This window comes from Phascolarctos cinereus, unplaced genomic scaffold (genome assembly GCF_003287225.1).
Source record: "Phascolarctos cinereus isolate Bilbo 61053 unplaced genomic scaffold, phaCin_HiC Scaffold_1;HRSCAF=81, whole genome shotgun sequence".
Lineage (NCBI taxonomy): Eukaryota > Metazoa > Chordata > Mammalia > Diprotodontia > Phascolarctidae > Phascolarctos > Phascolarctos cinereus.
In genome coordinates this window covers 181,712,500-181,728,466 of record NW_027555514.1, presented here as the reverse complement: position 1 = coordinate 181,728,466, position 15,967 = coordinate 181,712,500, and the positions used below count along the sequence as shown (strand labels likewise).

The 15,967-nt window shown below is 35.9% G+C and overlaps 1 protein-coding gene and 1 pseudogene across 4 annotated transcripts in view; both read right to left on the bottom strand.

Annotated features, from left to right (window-relative positions):
• Window positions 1-15,967, bottom strand: part of EPS8 (EGFR pathway substrate 8, signaling adaptor) — a 250,410-nt gene that overhangs the window by 64,802 nt on the left and 169,641 nt on the right. For all 4 annotated transcript variants that reach the window (XM_078155350.1, XM_020994273.2, XM_078155347.1 and 1 more), the window contains 5 exons: window positions 15,319-15,401; window positions 12,863-12,999; window positions 9,737-9,810; window positions 8,288-8,414; window positions 1,103-1,191 (listed from right to left, as the gene is read on the bottom strand). In XM_078155350.1, coding sequence (XP_078011476.1) covers window positions 1,103-1,191; window positions 8,288-8,414; window positions 9,737-9,810; window positions 12,863-12,999; window positions 15,319-15,401 — 510 coding nt within the window. The remainder of the gene's footprint in view (window positions 1-1,102; window positions 1,192-8,287; window positions 8,415-9,736; window positions 9,811-12,862; window positions 13,000-15,318; window positions 15,402-15,967) is intronic.
• Window positions 5,642-6,798, bottom strand: LOC144456875 (GTPase IMAP family member 4 pseudogene; annotated as a pseudogene).

The window sequence follows — 15,967 nt, the reverse complement described above, 5'->3', positions numbered from 1 at the left end:
ACTAACCCTCTTCATTTCTTTCTATCTCTCTTCTTCTCCTCCTCCTTTTCCTCCTTTCTCTCCTTCTCCCCTCTCCTCTTGAGTCTATAATCTAATTAGTCTCCACTTCACAAAGTCCTAAAAAAAACCCAACTCTTTTTTTTCCATTGCTTCTATTTTCTATCCTGTTATTAACTTCTCAACCAAGCCCTTGTAATTTGGTTTCTGACCTCACTACTTAACTGAAACTACTTTCCCCAAGGTTACTTTCAAAAGCATTTAAATTTCTCATAATATGGCTCCATATGAACTTTTGGGCTTATTTTATATTATGCACCTTCATGCATTCCATGTTCCAGACAAACTGGAGCACTTGTTCTCCAAATTCAAAATCCAGTCCCCTGCTTCTGTGTCTTTAAAGGCTCTCCCAATACCTGGAATGCATTCTCTTCTCCCTCCTACCTTCTACAAGCTGCAATTTCCTTTACAATTCAGCTCATGTGCCATTCCCTGATTTGTTTGCATGTTTTGCCCCTCCCTCTCCCCCCAAGCTCTTTGAGGACAGGAATTGTTTTGCATTCTGTCTTTGAATCCCAAGTACCTATTATAGTCCCCTGTATCTAATAAATATTTGTTAGACTGGATCTAATTGGATTGGGAGAAAGAGTGGTTTGGTTTTGGGGTTTTTTTTGTTTTTTTTTTTTAGTGAGGCAATTGGGGTTAAGTGACTTGCCCAGAGTCACACAGCTAGTGAGTGTTATGTGTCTGAGGCTGGATTTGAACTCAGGTCCTCCTGACTCCAGGTCCAGTGCTCTATATACTGTGCCACCTAACTGCCCCAAGAAATAGTTCTTGATGGCTAATTCCATTTCTTAAATTGAGTATAATCTTATGTAAGAAGATCAGCAAAATAAAAAAGAACATGTATTACATTTTTTTAGCCAAGTTAGAGAGATCAGACTTCATCTTCTCTATATTTTGATCAAATATGCAAAACAAGACTATAAATACACACAAGTTTCTTAGGACTTTTTTTTTTCAATTTTCTTCACCAAGTTAATGAATGTACAATGTTCCTTCTTTCTCTTATTTGTACTGTATACATAAATGTCTTCCCACTTACCAGGAGGTTAAATCCATGCTTAAATTTTTGGAAGCAGTCAAAAAATTCATCAGGAGGTGGTGGTTTTGCTCTGAGTGTTAACACACCCTCTAGTGAAATAAATATGGAGATAAACTTCAGAATTAATTGGAAATACAATCCAGAAAGGCTTTTCCCTACACATATTTCATCTAAAGGTAGTTGTTACAGCTTCTCTCATGGTGTAACCAAGTGTAAGTTTGTCAAAAGTCCATGAAACAGAAGTTCTCATACTTGCAACATAGTGTAATAGATGTAATGCTATTGTGCAAAAGATGTTTCTTTTACGTAAACAATTTGTTTCCTTTCCATGGTATCAGCAATGTGGAATTCTGTTGTCTTTTATTTATTACGGATAATTGCTTTAGCTACATATTTATATGTTCAATTAACACTGTAATTTTCAATATAATTTTATTATTTTAATAATTTGTATTTGACCCAAGCATATTTGGCCATTTATTTTTTAGTCTCCAATTGGGCTTTTGTTTATTTATCATATTTACCCTTATTGTGGACTATTTTCATTTATTTATTCATATATTTATAACAAGAAATGTCAAATTTTACTCAGATCATGCAGTTGACCTAGCAGAATGAAATGAACATGTTAAACCATATTGTCTCATCTACTGGGTCAGAAATTTTTTATTATTAATTTATTTATTTTTAATTTTCAACATTCACTTCCACACGATTTTGAGTTCCAAATTTTCTCCCCATCACGCCCCTTCTCCACCCCAAGATGGTGTGCATTCTGAATACCCCTTTCCCTGATCTATCCTCCCTTCTATCTCCCTTCCTTCTCTTATCCCCTTCCCCTTCTATTTTCCTGTAGGACAGGATAGTTTTCTATACCCCATTGCCTGTATATCTTATTTCCCAGCTGCATATTAAAACAATTTTTAACATTTGTTTTTAAAACTTTGTTTTCCAAATTTTCTCCCATCCTCCCTCCCCACTCACCCTCATTGAGAAGGCAAGCAACTCAATACAGGTTATACATGTGCAGTCATGCAAAACACTTCCATAGTAGTCATGCTGTGAAAAACCGACTAAATTTTCCTTCATCCTATCCCTGCCCCTGTTTATTCTGTTCTGTCTTTTGACCCTGTCCCTCCTCAGAAGTCTTTGTTTCTGATTACTCTCATCCCTACAAAATTCCATTACTGCCTTCCCTTCTATCATTCCCCCTCTCAAACCCTATACTCCCCTCCCCCACTCTCTTATCCCCTTCCCTCTATTTTCCTGTAGGGTAAGATAGATTTCCATACCCAATTGAGTGTGTATGCTATTCCCTCCTTAAGCCAAATCTGATGAGAATAAGATTCACTCATTCCCTCTCACCTTCCCCTACTTCCTTTTCACTGTAAAAGCTTTTTCTTATCTGTTTTATGTGAGATAATTTACCCCATTCTACCTCTCCCTTTCTTCTTCTCCCAGTATAATCCTCTCTTACCCTTTAATTTTATTTTTTTAGCTATCATCCCTTCATCTTCAACTCACCCTGTGCCCTCTATCTATACAAACATACATACATACATATATATGTGTGTGTGTGTATATATATGTGTGTGTGTGTGTGTGTGTGTGTGTGTGTGTGTGTGTGTGTGTGTATGTATCTTTTTCCCTCCAACTACCCTAATACTGACAAAGGTCTCATGAGTTACAAATATCATCTTTCCGTGTAGCAATGTAAACAGTTCATCTTTAATAAGTCCCTTATGATTTCTCTTTCCTGTTTTCCAGGTCAGTTGTTTTTCCAATGAGATATTTCACATTGTTTTCTATGTTTTCATTCTTTTGGTTTGATTTTACAATGTCTTGATTTCTCATAAAGTCACTAGCTTCCATTTGCTCCATTGTAATTTTTAAGGAAGTATTTTCTTCAGCAAGCTTTTGGACTTCCTTTTCCATTTGGCCAATTTTGCTTTTGTAGGCATTCTTCTCCTCATTGGCTTTTTGGACCTCTTTTGCCATTTGGGTTAGGCCATTTTTTAAGGTGTTATTTTCTTCAGTATTTTTTTGGATCTCCTTTAGTGCTGTTGACTATTTTTTCATTATTTTCTTGCATCACTCTCATTTCTCTTCCCAGTTTTTCCTCTACTTCTCTTACTTGCCTCTTAAAATCCTCTTTGAGCTCTTCCATGACCTGGGACTGATTCATATTTTTCTTGAAGGCTTTGGATGTAGGAGCTTTGACTTTGTTGTCTTCTTCTGGTTGTATATTTTGATCTTCTTTGTTACCAAAGAAAGATTCTATGGTCTGACTTTTTTTTTTTTGCACAGTTTGCTCATGATCCCAGCCAATTACTTAACTTTTAAACTCTTTGTTAAGGTAAGGGTCTGCTTCCAGGGTGGAGAATGTGCTGTCCCAAATTTTGGGGGTGTTGTGTAACTGTTCTCAGAGATACTTCTAGGGACCAGTAAATTTTCAGTTCTTCCAAGGTAGTATGATCAAGGGTAAGGTATTTACTCCTTTTCTGGCCAGTGCTCTGGTGTATGAGTGACTACAAGCACTCTTTTCTGCCTTGAACTGCGAGGAGGATTCTCTCTGCATCACTGCCACAAGCTCCACCACACCAGCACTCCTCCTCGCCCCAGGACAACCACCCAGAACTGTGACCCAGATCCAAGCACAGACAAAGCAAAAGAATCTTGCCTCAGCACCAGCAAAGAGATTCCTGCAATCCCCCTCTGATAAGCCACTCGATTCCTCCTTCATCTGTGGGCCAAGCACTCTGGAAGCAGCCTGTGCCCTGGAGCTGCACCAGGATTGGGGTTGGGACCAAGCTTCTTTCTCACAGTGGTCTGACAGAGCTTTCCTACTGACCTTCTAGGTTGTCTTTGGCATTTGTGGTTTGAGAAGACTGGAAACCACTACAGCTGCCCATGATTCAGTCCTCTGAGGCCTGCTCCAGGTTCACTGAGGCCTGGTCTTTGCCTGAGTGCCCATGCTAAACTGTGCTCCTCTCCCAGCCAGGTGTAATAGACCTTTCCAATCAATCATCCAGGCTGTCTTGGGCTGGAAATTTGTTTTACTCTTTCTTTTTATGGGTTCTGCTGCTCTAGAATTTGTTTAGAGCCATTTTTTAGAGGTATTTGGAGGGGTTTGGGAGAGAGCTCAAGCAAGTCACTGCTTTTACTCTGCCATCTTGGCTCCGCCCCTCTGGGTTAGAGTTTTTCACTGTCAATGGCTTGACAGGAATTTGGTATTCCGTTTACACCATTATTATACTCTCAGTGTGATCTGTTCAAAGCAGATTGAATTCTGAGACTTTGAATAAACAGTCATTTAGTGGAAGAGGTGATGTCGTATAAAGGAGAGATCCAGGCTCATATCCTAACCCTGACACTAATTACTTTCGCAACAATAGAAAACCAGTTCTTTCTGAACAGTTTTCTCATCTGTAAAAGAGAAGTAATACCTGGCAGTATTATTTCAAAAGGTTGCTGTGGGGAAAGGCTTTGTAAATCTTAAAGGACTATAGAAATAAACTGTCATTGTCATTACTAGTAACATGACAGTCAGTGATAAAGAATTCTGACAATTTCAATAACAGGTAATGAGAGAAAATAGGTCATTATGAATCAGAAGACCTATAAACAATTCTAGCCTTAGGATTAATAAATATGAATATAATAGGATTTCATCTCCTTCCTCCCCAAATACCATTTGGTTAAAATGAATAACAAAGACATAATGGCCAATGTGAAATTGGCAACTAGGTGGTGTAGTGAGTAGAGGTCAGACTTAGAGACAGGAAAACTTGAATTCAAATCTTGCCTCAGACACTTATTAGCTCAGTGATCTTGAGCATGTAAATTTCTTTCAGGCTTAGGTTCCTCAGGTAAAATGTGGATGACAATAGTATCTTTCCTCAGGGCTGTTATGAGGATCAAATCAAATGAGATATTCAACACTATTTAAAATGCTCTGCAATCCTTAATGCCCTACACAAATGTGAGCTATTAGCTATTATACATCGCTTGATAATGATAACAATTAAAATGCAGGTAAGATCCACCATCCCAATGAACATATTTCCTTTTTAGAGAGGAGGGAATGGAGAAATACAAAATTTCTATTTTAACAAGCTTTACTCTGGATTCCCTTTTTCTTACTGTGAATCTTGGAGAGAAATTTTCGAGTTCAGAAGAGTTAGAATTTCCTCTTCTGGATTTTCACAGGAAAAGAATCTCTCCCTTTATTTTCGTATTAAAATATTAGAGTATTTCTGAAGATGAAAGGTTTGCAGCTGTCTTTATTTTTTAAGACATGAGTGGTAGTATGGATCTGGGATGACTGAATATTCATCAGATAAACAACAGAGAAAGAAGAAGCTTGGAAAAGTAACAGAAAGCGTAAGATAATTTTACCAAGTTCCTTAATTCTTAAATATATTTTTAATGATGACAGGAGGCTCCTAAAAATTTCAGGAAGTTTTCAAAGAACACATTATGGCTTACAACCTCAGCTCTGGCATTTCTTTATTTGTACAGAAACTTTCTGTAAGATTCCTATGTACTATGTTCTTTTCTTTCTCTCTGCTTCAGCTCAGCTCAGCTTTAATCTTCTGATTTCCTTTTTTTTATATTTTTATATTATATTATAAATTTTATATTCCCTTTTTATATTCTTGTCTTATTTCCTCTTTCACTCATCTCAGGTCTTGCATGCAGGCTTTTTTCAGTGCTTAAATTTGCTCCTGAATCTTATTCTTGGCCTGTAGTTTGTATAGCAAGAGGCTTTATTCTTCTGCACCAATTGCTCAACTAAGGTCAGAAGCTGTTAGCTGAGCCTCCTACTCACTTTCATTTGCCCAGTTGAACCCACAGTATCTTCTGCCAAACTGCACTAGTAGTCTTTCAAGTCTTCATCCCTACTTTCACTTAAGTATTGGTTTAAATTAATACCTTCCAAATGATCCTTCCAGGTGAATAAAAGGATCATGTACTCCATGGCTTTGGAATCAAAAATTTCCAGGATGTTCTTTACTGTATCTTGCTCCTCCTTGGTATAATAATCAGGAGGGTAACTGACAGGCCTCAAACCCATCAGTGAGTTAGGGCAATGTCTACCCCAAGCATATGAAGACATCCTGTGGAATGGGTAGATGCGAACAATGCGTTCCAATGGCCATGAAGACAGCTAAAGCAGGTGCTGTGGGACACTTAGGGCTTGGTCAAGCATCAAAGACACCAAGGCTATCCACTGCATCCCAGACTATCACCAGTTGTCTTGACTTTTGTCTTGCCATTGGACATCAATGACTCTAGAGGAAAGGGTGAGGCTGATGACTTTATGCAACTCTGCCTCACAAATCCAATTCTCTGTGACTCTGTGATGTCATTGGTCCTCTTCAAAAACAAAGGAGGAACAACAAGTAGGACCAAGATAATGGCATGAGGCCCAGGGGAGGACATGATGAGACAGGAGTTGATCTCTGTTCAGAGTATTCACATCAGGCACAAAAATCCCAAGAAGACCCATAACTGCAATTTATTTCTCAATCCACAACCTGACTGTTTTCAAATAGGTCTTGATCATCTACTTTGCTGCTCAGTCCCGACTCAAATACTCATTTTCCAAGCATGCTGTTCCTTACTGCATTTTTCTCAGGTCCTGTTTTACCCACCAAGACAAGTCTCAGTTGCTTCTCCCTGGGGTCTTGGTTTCATGACCATGGCCTGTCCCTTGCTCATGTTGTTAGGAATCTCTCCACAATATCCTTCTGTCATTATCTGGTGCAACTTCTGGCATTTGAGCACTGTGGCTTTACCAGAAGGAATAACCTTCTCCCTTCTCCTCCTCCTCATAGAGCTTTGGTTTCAGTATTGGTGTAGAGTATGCATGGAATCTGGGTGTGCATGAGGATTCTTTATTACATCAAAACTTGTAAAAATAGTTTATATTTTTTGCCATTCTAAGTTTTCTTTTAATTTTTTTTTTTGCTTTTTATTGAGGCAATTGGGGTTAAGTGACTTGCCCCAGATCACACAGCTAAACTTTTAATTTCTTTACACTCTAGGGTGTGGTTACCATTTGTAAAAGCTCTATGTTTTTCTGAACAAAAAGAAAATTCTCAATTATTCTTAAAAACACTGTCAACATGTGTATTGAATCCAGTTTTTTCTATATTTAATCCAAGTCTAAAACTTTGTTTCATTTGTCATAAGTAACTGGTAGGGTGTAACCTCCAGATATTGTTTTTCTGTCCAAGTTCCTTTGCAATTCAATTGATATTTCCTTTAAAAATTAGTTGCTACACTGTTGGTTATGTTCAACATAAAATCACAGGTTGAGGATGAGTAAACCTAATATTTCTTCATATCTGATGGCATCTTTAAATATGAGATAGTTCCCTTTTTGTCTCTAATTGCCATATACCTTGAATTTATTCCTGTTGATTATCATGATCCTAACTCCTAATTTTCTGGAGGAGGTTGAAGCATACTAAATTTTATTCAACTTCTATTTTAAAATCGCAGTTTTCTTTCTATCTCACACATGTTTCTTTTAGGCAACATACTACTGGATAGCATTTTCAAATCTATTTTGTCTGGTTTTTCTTTTTAGGCAAGAATCAGTCTGTTTGTATTCAAGTTATAAAATCTATAATTATTAAACTAATTTTCCTCTGTTATATCATTTGTTTATTTACCATATATTTGACCTTATTTTATTAAAATCCAATCCTAATTTTAACATGCACACAATGACATATATGCCACAGTGCTTACATTTCAAACAAAAAGTCCTGATGCTGATTTGGACATAGCACCCTAGCTACTCTCCTAATTAGAAAGTATGCAAATATAAACATGCACTCTTTGTAGAATCCATCCCAATCCATTCCTATTCTATTTAGGGGTCTCAAAGAAATCAACCAACATTTACCTGAATGGCTTTTCCTAAGTTATGACAGTACCTCAGAACTTGTTCCAGTCTAGAATTCTTGTTTTTGTTTTTTGCTTTTTGGTGAGGCAATCAGGGTTAAGTGACTTGCCCAAAGTCACACAGCTAGTGAGTGTAATGTGTCTGAGGCCAGATTTGAACTCAGTTCCTCCTGACTCGAAGGCTGGAGCTCTATCCACTGTGCCATCTCGCTGCCCCCAATCTAGAATTCTTAATGAATTTTTAAAACTGAGTAAAATCTGACTTACCCCCTGGGCCTTTCTTTTTACTTTTCTTAGTCCTTTTCCTTTTAGAAAGCTCAGAAAATGCTTCAGCTGCTTTTTGAAGTTTGGTGATAAAAAATTCAATATCATCCAAAATATGATTTAAGATTTGCTAAAATATGAGAAATGAAATTTTAAAATAATATTATGATTACCATACATATTATTAGGTATTAAAGAAAAATTAAGAAGTTCATAAAATTTTATTTGCAGAAATTCAAGATTACCATGAATTCTAGGAAAGAGAACTAAATAAATATGCCAGTGGCTGAACTTATATTTCTCAAGTTTTTTTCTTCTGTTTCCAAATGCTATCATGAAAGCTTTTACAATAACTATTAAAATTATCATACTTCCATCCAATTAATTCTAATTAATCTACATATTCCACATATATACAACATAAAATCACTTGTTTTAACACTGACCTGTTTTCCCAGTATTACTATGAAAAGTGTGTATAGTTTTATTTCTTGGAATGGGAGATATGTACAATATTATGATAAATTGACAAATATGCTATTTGAACACAATAATAGTCATTACAGAGTTTATATGTGGAAAAAATGATTTAATGACACATTAATATTTCAAAGGGTTGAAGGTTATCATAAATCAATTTGGATGTCAGATAAAGTCCACTATTTTGCTTTTCTTCCAGGTATATGTAATAGGCTATAACATTTAATTGGAAGATTATAGTTTCTCTCTTTTTAACTAGGTTTGGGGATATTTTCTACACATGTAAAACACAGAGAATGTACTGCATTAATATCACACAGTGTTGTCACTTCACATATTTGGATCGTGGTAAAAGATTTTCTAATACCAAACTGTACATTAGAAACTATACTTTCATTTTTCAGGCATTTTACAATTCCTTTTCAATAAGGAGTCACATTAAAGCAATTCCAAACTCTTTTGATACTTGATTCTGAACAAAATTATAATTTACAAAGGTAAAGAGAAGCCAGATACCAATACCATCCATCTAAAATTTCTCAGAAATTCCTATCATGTCAACTAATTAATATTTAATGCTCATTCACTGTAGCAAGATCTGGTCATAAAGATAAAGGAGAAGTATAAAATAATAGATAAGAGGCTGGCTTTGCACAAATTGACTCTAAAACATATTCGATTGGTGACTAGGCAAATCCATTAATCTCTCAGTGCACCAAGCATATCTCTAACACTAATAGTTACAGGTGAATTATTAATCTGTATTGGTGGAGAAAGGTTCCACACAAGGAATTACCTATACCAATGAAATCACAAGGCCAGAACAACAGGAATAAAGAACAATATCAACATAGAATAACTGCCTAAAAGAGGAATGCACTTCTACTCATAAAATTATTCTTTAAAAAAACATATTTTTTCTTCTAAATCATCTTCAAAACCAGTGACCCAAAATTTACTATTTCTACTTACAACGTCTCTGTCAATCCTGGCTGCCGTCATCTCAGCTGTTTCTTCGTGTTCATGATAATGCCTCGGTTTTTCAACTATTGGGAGAAAAAAAAGGTAAAAATCCTCAGTCAAGAGTCTTAACAGGTACCAATCTATGTAAATAAAAATGAAAACAGGTGAGGAGAAGGAGGCATTTATTTGTAAATTGCAGAACTTCCCCTAGACACATATAGTCATCAATCACTAGATGTGTTCTAATTCAAGGATCAGCCCCCATTCTTTGTCTCCCCACTCACTAGCTGCTTAATCTGCAGCTAGACAACTAGGTGTTAGGGTTGGTAAAGTTCTAGACCTGGAATCAGGAAAAATTGAGTTTAAATCCTGCTCCAGATATTCACTAGCTGTGTGACCTTGGAGAATTACTTAATCTCTGCCTCAGTTTCCTCATATGCAAAATGGGAATAATAATTTACCTACTTCACAGGATTACTGTAAGGATCAAATGAAATACTATATGTAAAATGTTTATATTCATTGGCTAGATGGGCACTGCCGACCACTAACACTAAAGGGAAGGAGGTCATCAAAGACTTCTGTAGAAGGACGCATATGAGCTGAACCTTGAAAGAAGTTCAGAATTCTGAGAGGCATTCTGAGAGAGCTGAAAAGGAAGTCCACACTAGGCATGGTAGAGATAGCCTATGCAAAGATATGAAGGATAGATATGAAAGTTTGGGGAACTTTCATATGACTTTCAGCCATTTTGGCTTAAATGTGGGTAGGGGAAGGGGATTTATGCGAAATAAATCTGGAAAGATAACGTGAAGCCATATTGTGAATGGTTTTAAATTGCAACTAAAAAGTTTCAACTTCACCTAAAAGCAATAGTGTACTCCTGAATTTCTTGCAAAGAAGAGTGACCTGGTCAGAATTGTGCTTTAGTAAGATCATTTTGGTATCTATGTGGAGAATGGATTAGAGAGGGAAGGGACTGGAAATAGGGATTCCAAGTAGAAAATAGTTACAATGGTCCAGGTGCAAGGTGATGAGGGAGTGAACAAGGATAGTGAGAATAAGTGGAGAGAAGAGAGCAGATAAAAGATACGTTGTGGGGACAGAATCAATGAAATTCAGAACCTGATTAATTGAGGATGACACTAAAATTGTGATGTAAAGCATTATGGTACTCTTCAAAAGAGAAAAGTTTGGAGGGGTGGAGTTAAGAGGACATGAGTTTTGTTCTTAAAAGTTTAGTTTGAGAAGTCAATGAAGTACCCTCTTGAAGATATTCAATAGACAGATGGTGAAAAAAAAAATGGAGCTCAGGAGCCAGCCAAGGACTGGATATCTAGATCTGAGAGTCATCTACCCACAGACAATCGTTGAACACCTATAAACTGATATCATCACTGAAAGAGGATATATATATGTACACACACATACATATATACATACATATATATACACACACACACACATACATACATACATGCATACACACACACACACACATATATATATATATATATGCCTTCTAAGATGGCTTGAAAATTGTAATGGTTGAGCATTCCTTGGATATTAATTTTTCTGTCCTTCATTATATGCACTTACATGAATTTTTCATATATCTTTAACAAGTTTATTTTAAATTTCTAAAAAATGTAAAAGGGCTATTCTTCCTTTAAGAAAAACAAGACCACAAAAGCCCTCCGGAAAACATGCACACACACAAAAATATTCCAAGCAACTATTTAAACAGATTTTTTAGAAAATTGCCAAGTTTAAAGGAACATCAAGCATGCTTGCCAGAAATGTTCACAACTGCTGAAAATAGAAACTGTCAAAAAATTAAGAAGAGTAATTTTCATGTCTTATTTTATTTTTAAAAGCAGTTACACTAAACAGCTACTATCTTCATCTATTTAGTTGTAGGGTTTAAATAAGCAACCTCTTAAAATATTTAGGTGTCATAAAGAAAACCCCCAAAAGTGAAGCACAATTGAATAAAACTTCAGTTTTATAATACATGATAACACATCAAATCATCCTACATAGCACTGTTCCTCAATTTGACAAACATGTCATGTTGTTTTATTGTATTGCAAATTGAATAATATAATTACTAAGCAAAATGGAACAGTGGAAAAAGGAAGTCAGAAGACCTCAGTTTAGTCCCAGCTCTACCATTTGCTAGTTTTGGAAAGTTCCTCCATCCCTTTGGATCTTAACTGCCTCATCTGTCAAATGAGGGGGTTGTTTTCTTTCTAAGGTCCTTTCCAGCTCTAATGAATTCTAGTGATTCCAAATGCTACAGTAAATACTGAATACTATAATTTCCTTTTAATAATTAATGGAAGGTACTAAAATGAAAAGATATGTAAAGAGACCTAACATAAACTAGTGGGACCAAATGGTTAGTTACCCGCCCCTAACTCTACTACCATCCCCACATCTTTCATCGAATCATGGTATTATAAATTTAGAACTGGAAGAAACTTGGAAGTCATCTAGTTCAAAACTTTAATTTGCCATCAAAGGAAATGTTCAGTGTAGTCAGGACTGCTTTATTTATTCTAAAGTTAGCATAGAAGCTACGATAATGATAAATGGAATAGAGCGTGAAGCAATTCCTCTCAAGATACTTTTGTATTCTAAAGTTTGCCTGTGGAGAGCCCTCTAATGGTGTTTTTTTTTTCCTAGTGAAGTCAAAATCCTTCTTTTCATTGCACCATCAAATATGTCATTTTGTTCACTGTAACTGATAAATATAAAATGCTGCTTGTATGAAAACATAATGGCAAACAATTTATAGAGAATAAGGCACAGTGGATAGAACATTGGGCTTGGAGTCAAGAAGACTCCTCTACCTGAGTTCAAATTCAGCTTCAGACACTTACTAATTGTGTGACCCTGGCTACGTTACTTAACCCTGCTTGCCCCAGTTTCCTCACAAAATGAGCTGGAAAAGGAAATGCAAACCACTCCAGTATCTTTGCCAAGAAAATCCCAAAATGGAACCGGTCTCAGCATTTGAAAGTTGAGGATTATCTATTAACTAGAACATTAACAGAGTTCTATTAGTTAAGCACCAACCATTTACACCTCTAGAGTCAGTATTCAGTAAAAGCAGTTTACAGAAATACTTACAGTCTCCTTGATCAGCTGCCCAGGCTGACCAGGCAGCCACACGACTTCTAACATCCACTTGTGTAATGGTCCCTGGGGGAACAGGAGCAGGAGCTCTTGGTGGAGGAGGAATACTGTTGTCAGATTTTGCAATCATCCTAAAAAGAAGAACAAATAAACCTTTATCATCCGTTTAGAGGACACAGCAATTCTCTGAACAGAGAGTATCATTTCCTCAACTTGAAAATCACTTTTGTCAGGCAGTTGCAGTTTTGCTTAACTATTTTTCTTTGTTACAAGGAAAGATTAAGGGGAGGAAGGGGTGGTAGGATTTAAGTATATCAGGAAATGACTATGGTATAAAAAATAAAATGTGTCAATGAAGCTAAAAAAAGAAGAAAAGAGAAAATTAACTTTATCAAGGTCAAAATAGATCTCCTTTTGTTTCAACTTAATGCAAGTGTTCTTAATCGTGGGTCCATGAATTTTTAAAAATATTTTGATAACTATTTCAATATAATTGGTTTTCTTTGTAATCTTCCATATGTTATTTTATACATTTAAAATATTATTCTGAGAAGGTATCCATAGGTTTCTCCAGACTGACCAAGGGGTCCATGACACAAAGGTTAAGTATTCTTGACATATTTGATACAACCACATGCACCATCAAAAACTTTATTTAGGCCAGGAACAAGTCAGTTCTTCACTTGATAATCATATGTATGATGGATGGATGGATGGATGGATGGATGGATGGATGGATATACATTTACACTCACACATATGGTTTGTATGTGGTTTGCAAAATACCATATGTCCATTTCTCTTGCCTCAATACTCAAATGCATGTATACCCATGCCATCTTATCTAAGGTTACCATGCCTTCCTCTCAAGGTCCTCTATACATGTGAGGTAAGGAATTCCCTAGTATTAGAAGTTTTTAAGTAGAGAGCAGAAGGACTATCTCTTAGGGATATCATAGGAAGAATTATGAATTGGGCCAAGGATTGGGTCAGGAGTTTTAAAGTCCCTTTTTATTCTAAGATTCTATGACTGTATGATCTACAATATTCCAGATGATATCTAGAATATCATATTCAATCATGGATAGAAGCTTGCCTAGAAAAAGCCAACTAGATGGTAAAAGTTCTGAAACTATGTCATATAAGAAAACTGAATGATTTGTAGACAAGAAAACTTGATGGAGGGGAGGAGGCAAGGTAGTCTCAATCAGCGAGCACTTATTAACTATTTACTGTGTAGCTAACTGTCATTGATTATTTGAAGGGCTATCACTTGGAAGATGAATTAGATTTGTTGGGTAGAATTTATCAACTGACCAACTTTGTGAGGCAGTAAATTCCTTGTCATTAATAATATTCAGATAGAAATAGGAAGACCATCGGTCATGAATACTAAGGGTATTAGTAAAAGGAATTCCTACAAAGGGTGGGAAGTTGTGAAACATAACATGCTTTAACATGGAAATAAATCTTCAAATTTGAAAGTTTTTTTTAAATTCAATATGTATAGAAATGCAAAATAAATTTCCAGATTAGCCATGTTCCAAGGGGGGAAAAAAAGCAAGAAAAAGAAATAGAAGAGAATATGCTTCAATCTGTACTCTGAGTTCATCAGCTCTCTTCCTGCATGTTCCATTATAAGTCTTTTGAAATTGTGTTTGTCATTATGTTGATCAGTTACCAAGATAAACTTCACAACATTACAGTTACTGCAAAAATTGTTCTCCTAGTTCTGATCACTTCACTTTCCATTTGCTCATACAAATCTTCCCAGATTTTTCTAAAACCACCTCCTTCATCATTTCTCACAGCATAATGGTATTCCAACATACTTATAAACTATAATTTTTTAGCCATTCCCCAAATGATGGCTGTCCCCATCCCCCAGTTTCCAATTCTTTGTTACTACAAAAAGATCTGCTATAAATATTTTTGTATGTATTGGCCCTTTCCTCTTTCTTTGATCTCCTTCGGGTATATAGCTAGTAGCAGTACATATATCAAAAGATATATACAGTTTAATAGGAATTTGGGCACCTAGTTCCAAAATGCTTTCCAGGATGGTTAAACTAGTTCATAGCTTCATCAACAATGTGCATTAGTGTGCCTATTTTCTCACAACCACTCAGCCAACCTGATAAGTGTGAGGTAGTACTTTAAAGTTGTTTCAATTTGTATTTTTCTCATCCTCAGTGATTAAAGTATTTTTTTTCCATATGGCTACTGATAGCTACTGATACTGTTTTCTTCTTCTGAAAAACACCTATTCATATCCTCTGACCATTTATCAATTGGGGGATAGCTCTTATTCTAGTAATTTTGGCTCAGTTCCCTTTCTACAAAGATTTCCCCCAGTTTCTTCCTTATCTTCTAATTTTAGTGAAGTCTGAAAGTTTTAAGGAGATATCTTTCAATCTCTACTATTACTTGATATTGCTTCATATATTTACCTTAGTACTTCAGACCGCCTCTTCTGCTTTCCTCCTTTACTGTCACTAATTGCACTTTCAATGTCTTCACCAATTAGATTCGCCTAAAATGGTAAAAGTACAAGTTACCTGGAAGACTTTTTGCTGTTGTGAATGATGTTAACTGGTGGTTTTAAAGCTTAAAATTAGGTCGTTTGGTATAATGAATAGAATGCTGAACCAGGTCAGGTACTTAATAACTATGTGCACGAAGAGTCATTACCACTCTACTAAGTTACTAAATAGTCTCTTCCAGTACAAAATGTCCCTTCCACAAACATGAACTATATTCTGGAATCACATCAAAACTACTGTCCTTAGACATTTGAATAATGTGATCTTTCTTCCACATGATGAGCTTTCCAAATATACATTTTTGTTGTTTCAACTTACTGTTCTTGAGTAGAATTGCTATTAAAATGTTTCTCTCTCACTTGCATAATGACAGCTTGTTTTTTTGGCCAGTTTCCATTATCAAAATCCCACCAAAGAATAGAATGCATTCTTTTACAATATTTATTTTATATAACTATATTTAAAAATAAATCGCAGTGAAATCCTGGAATCATAGAATATTGGAGCCAGAGGTATTATAGCTCATCTTGTCCATCCCCTGCCATATAATATGATT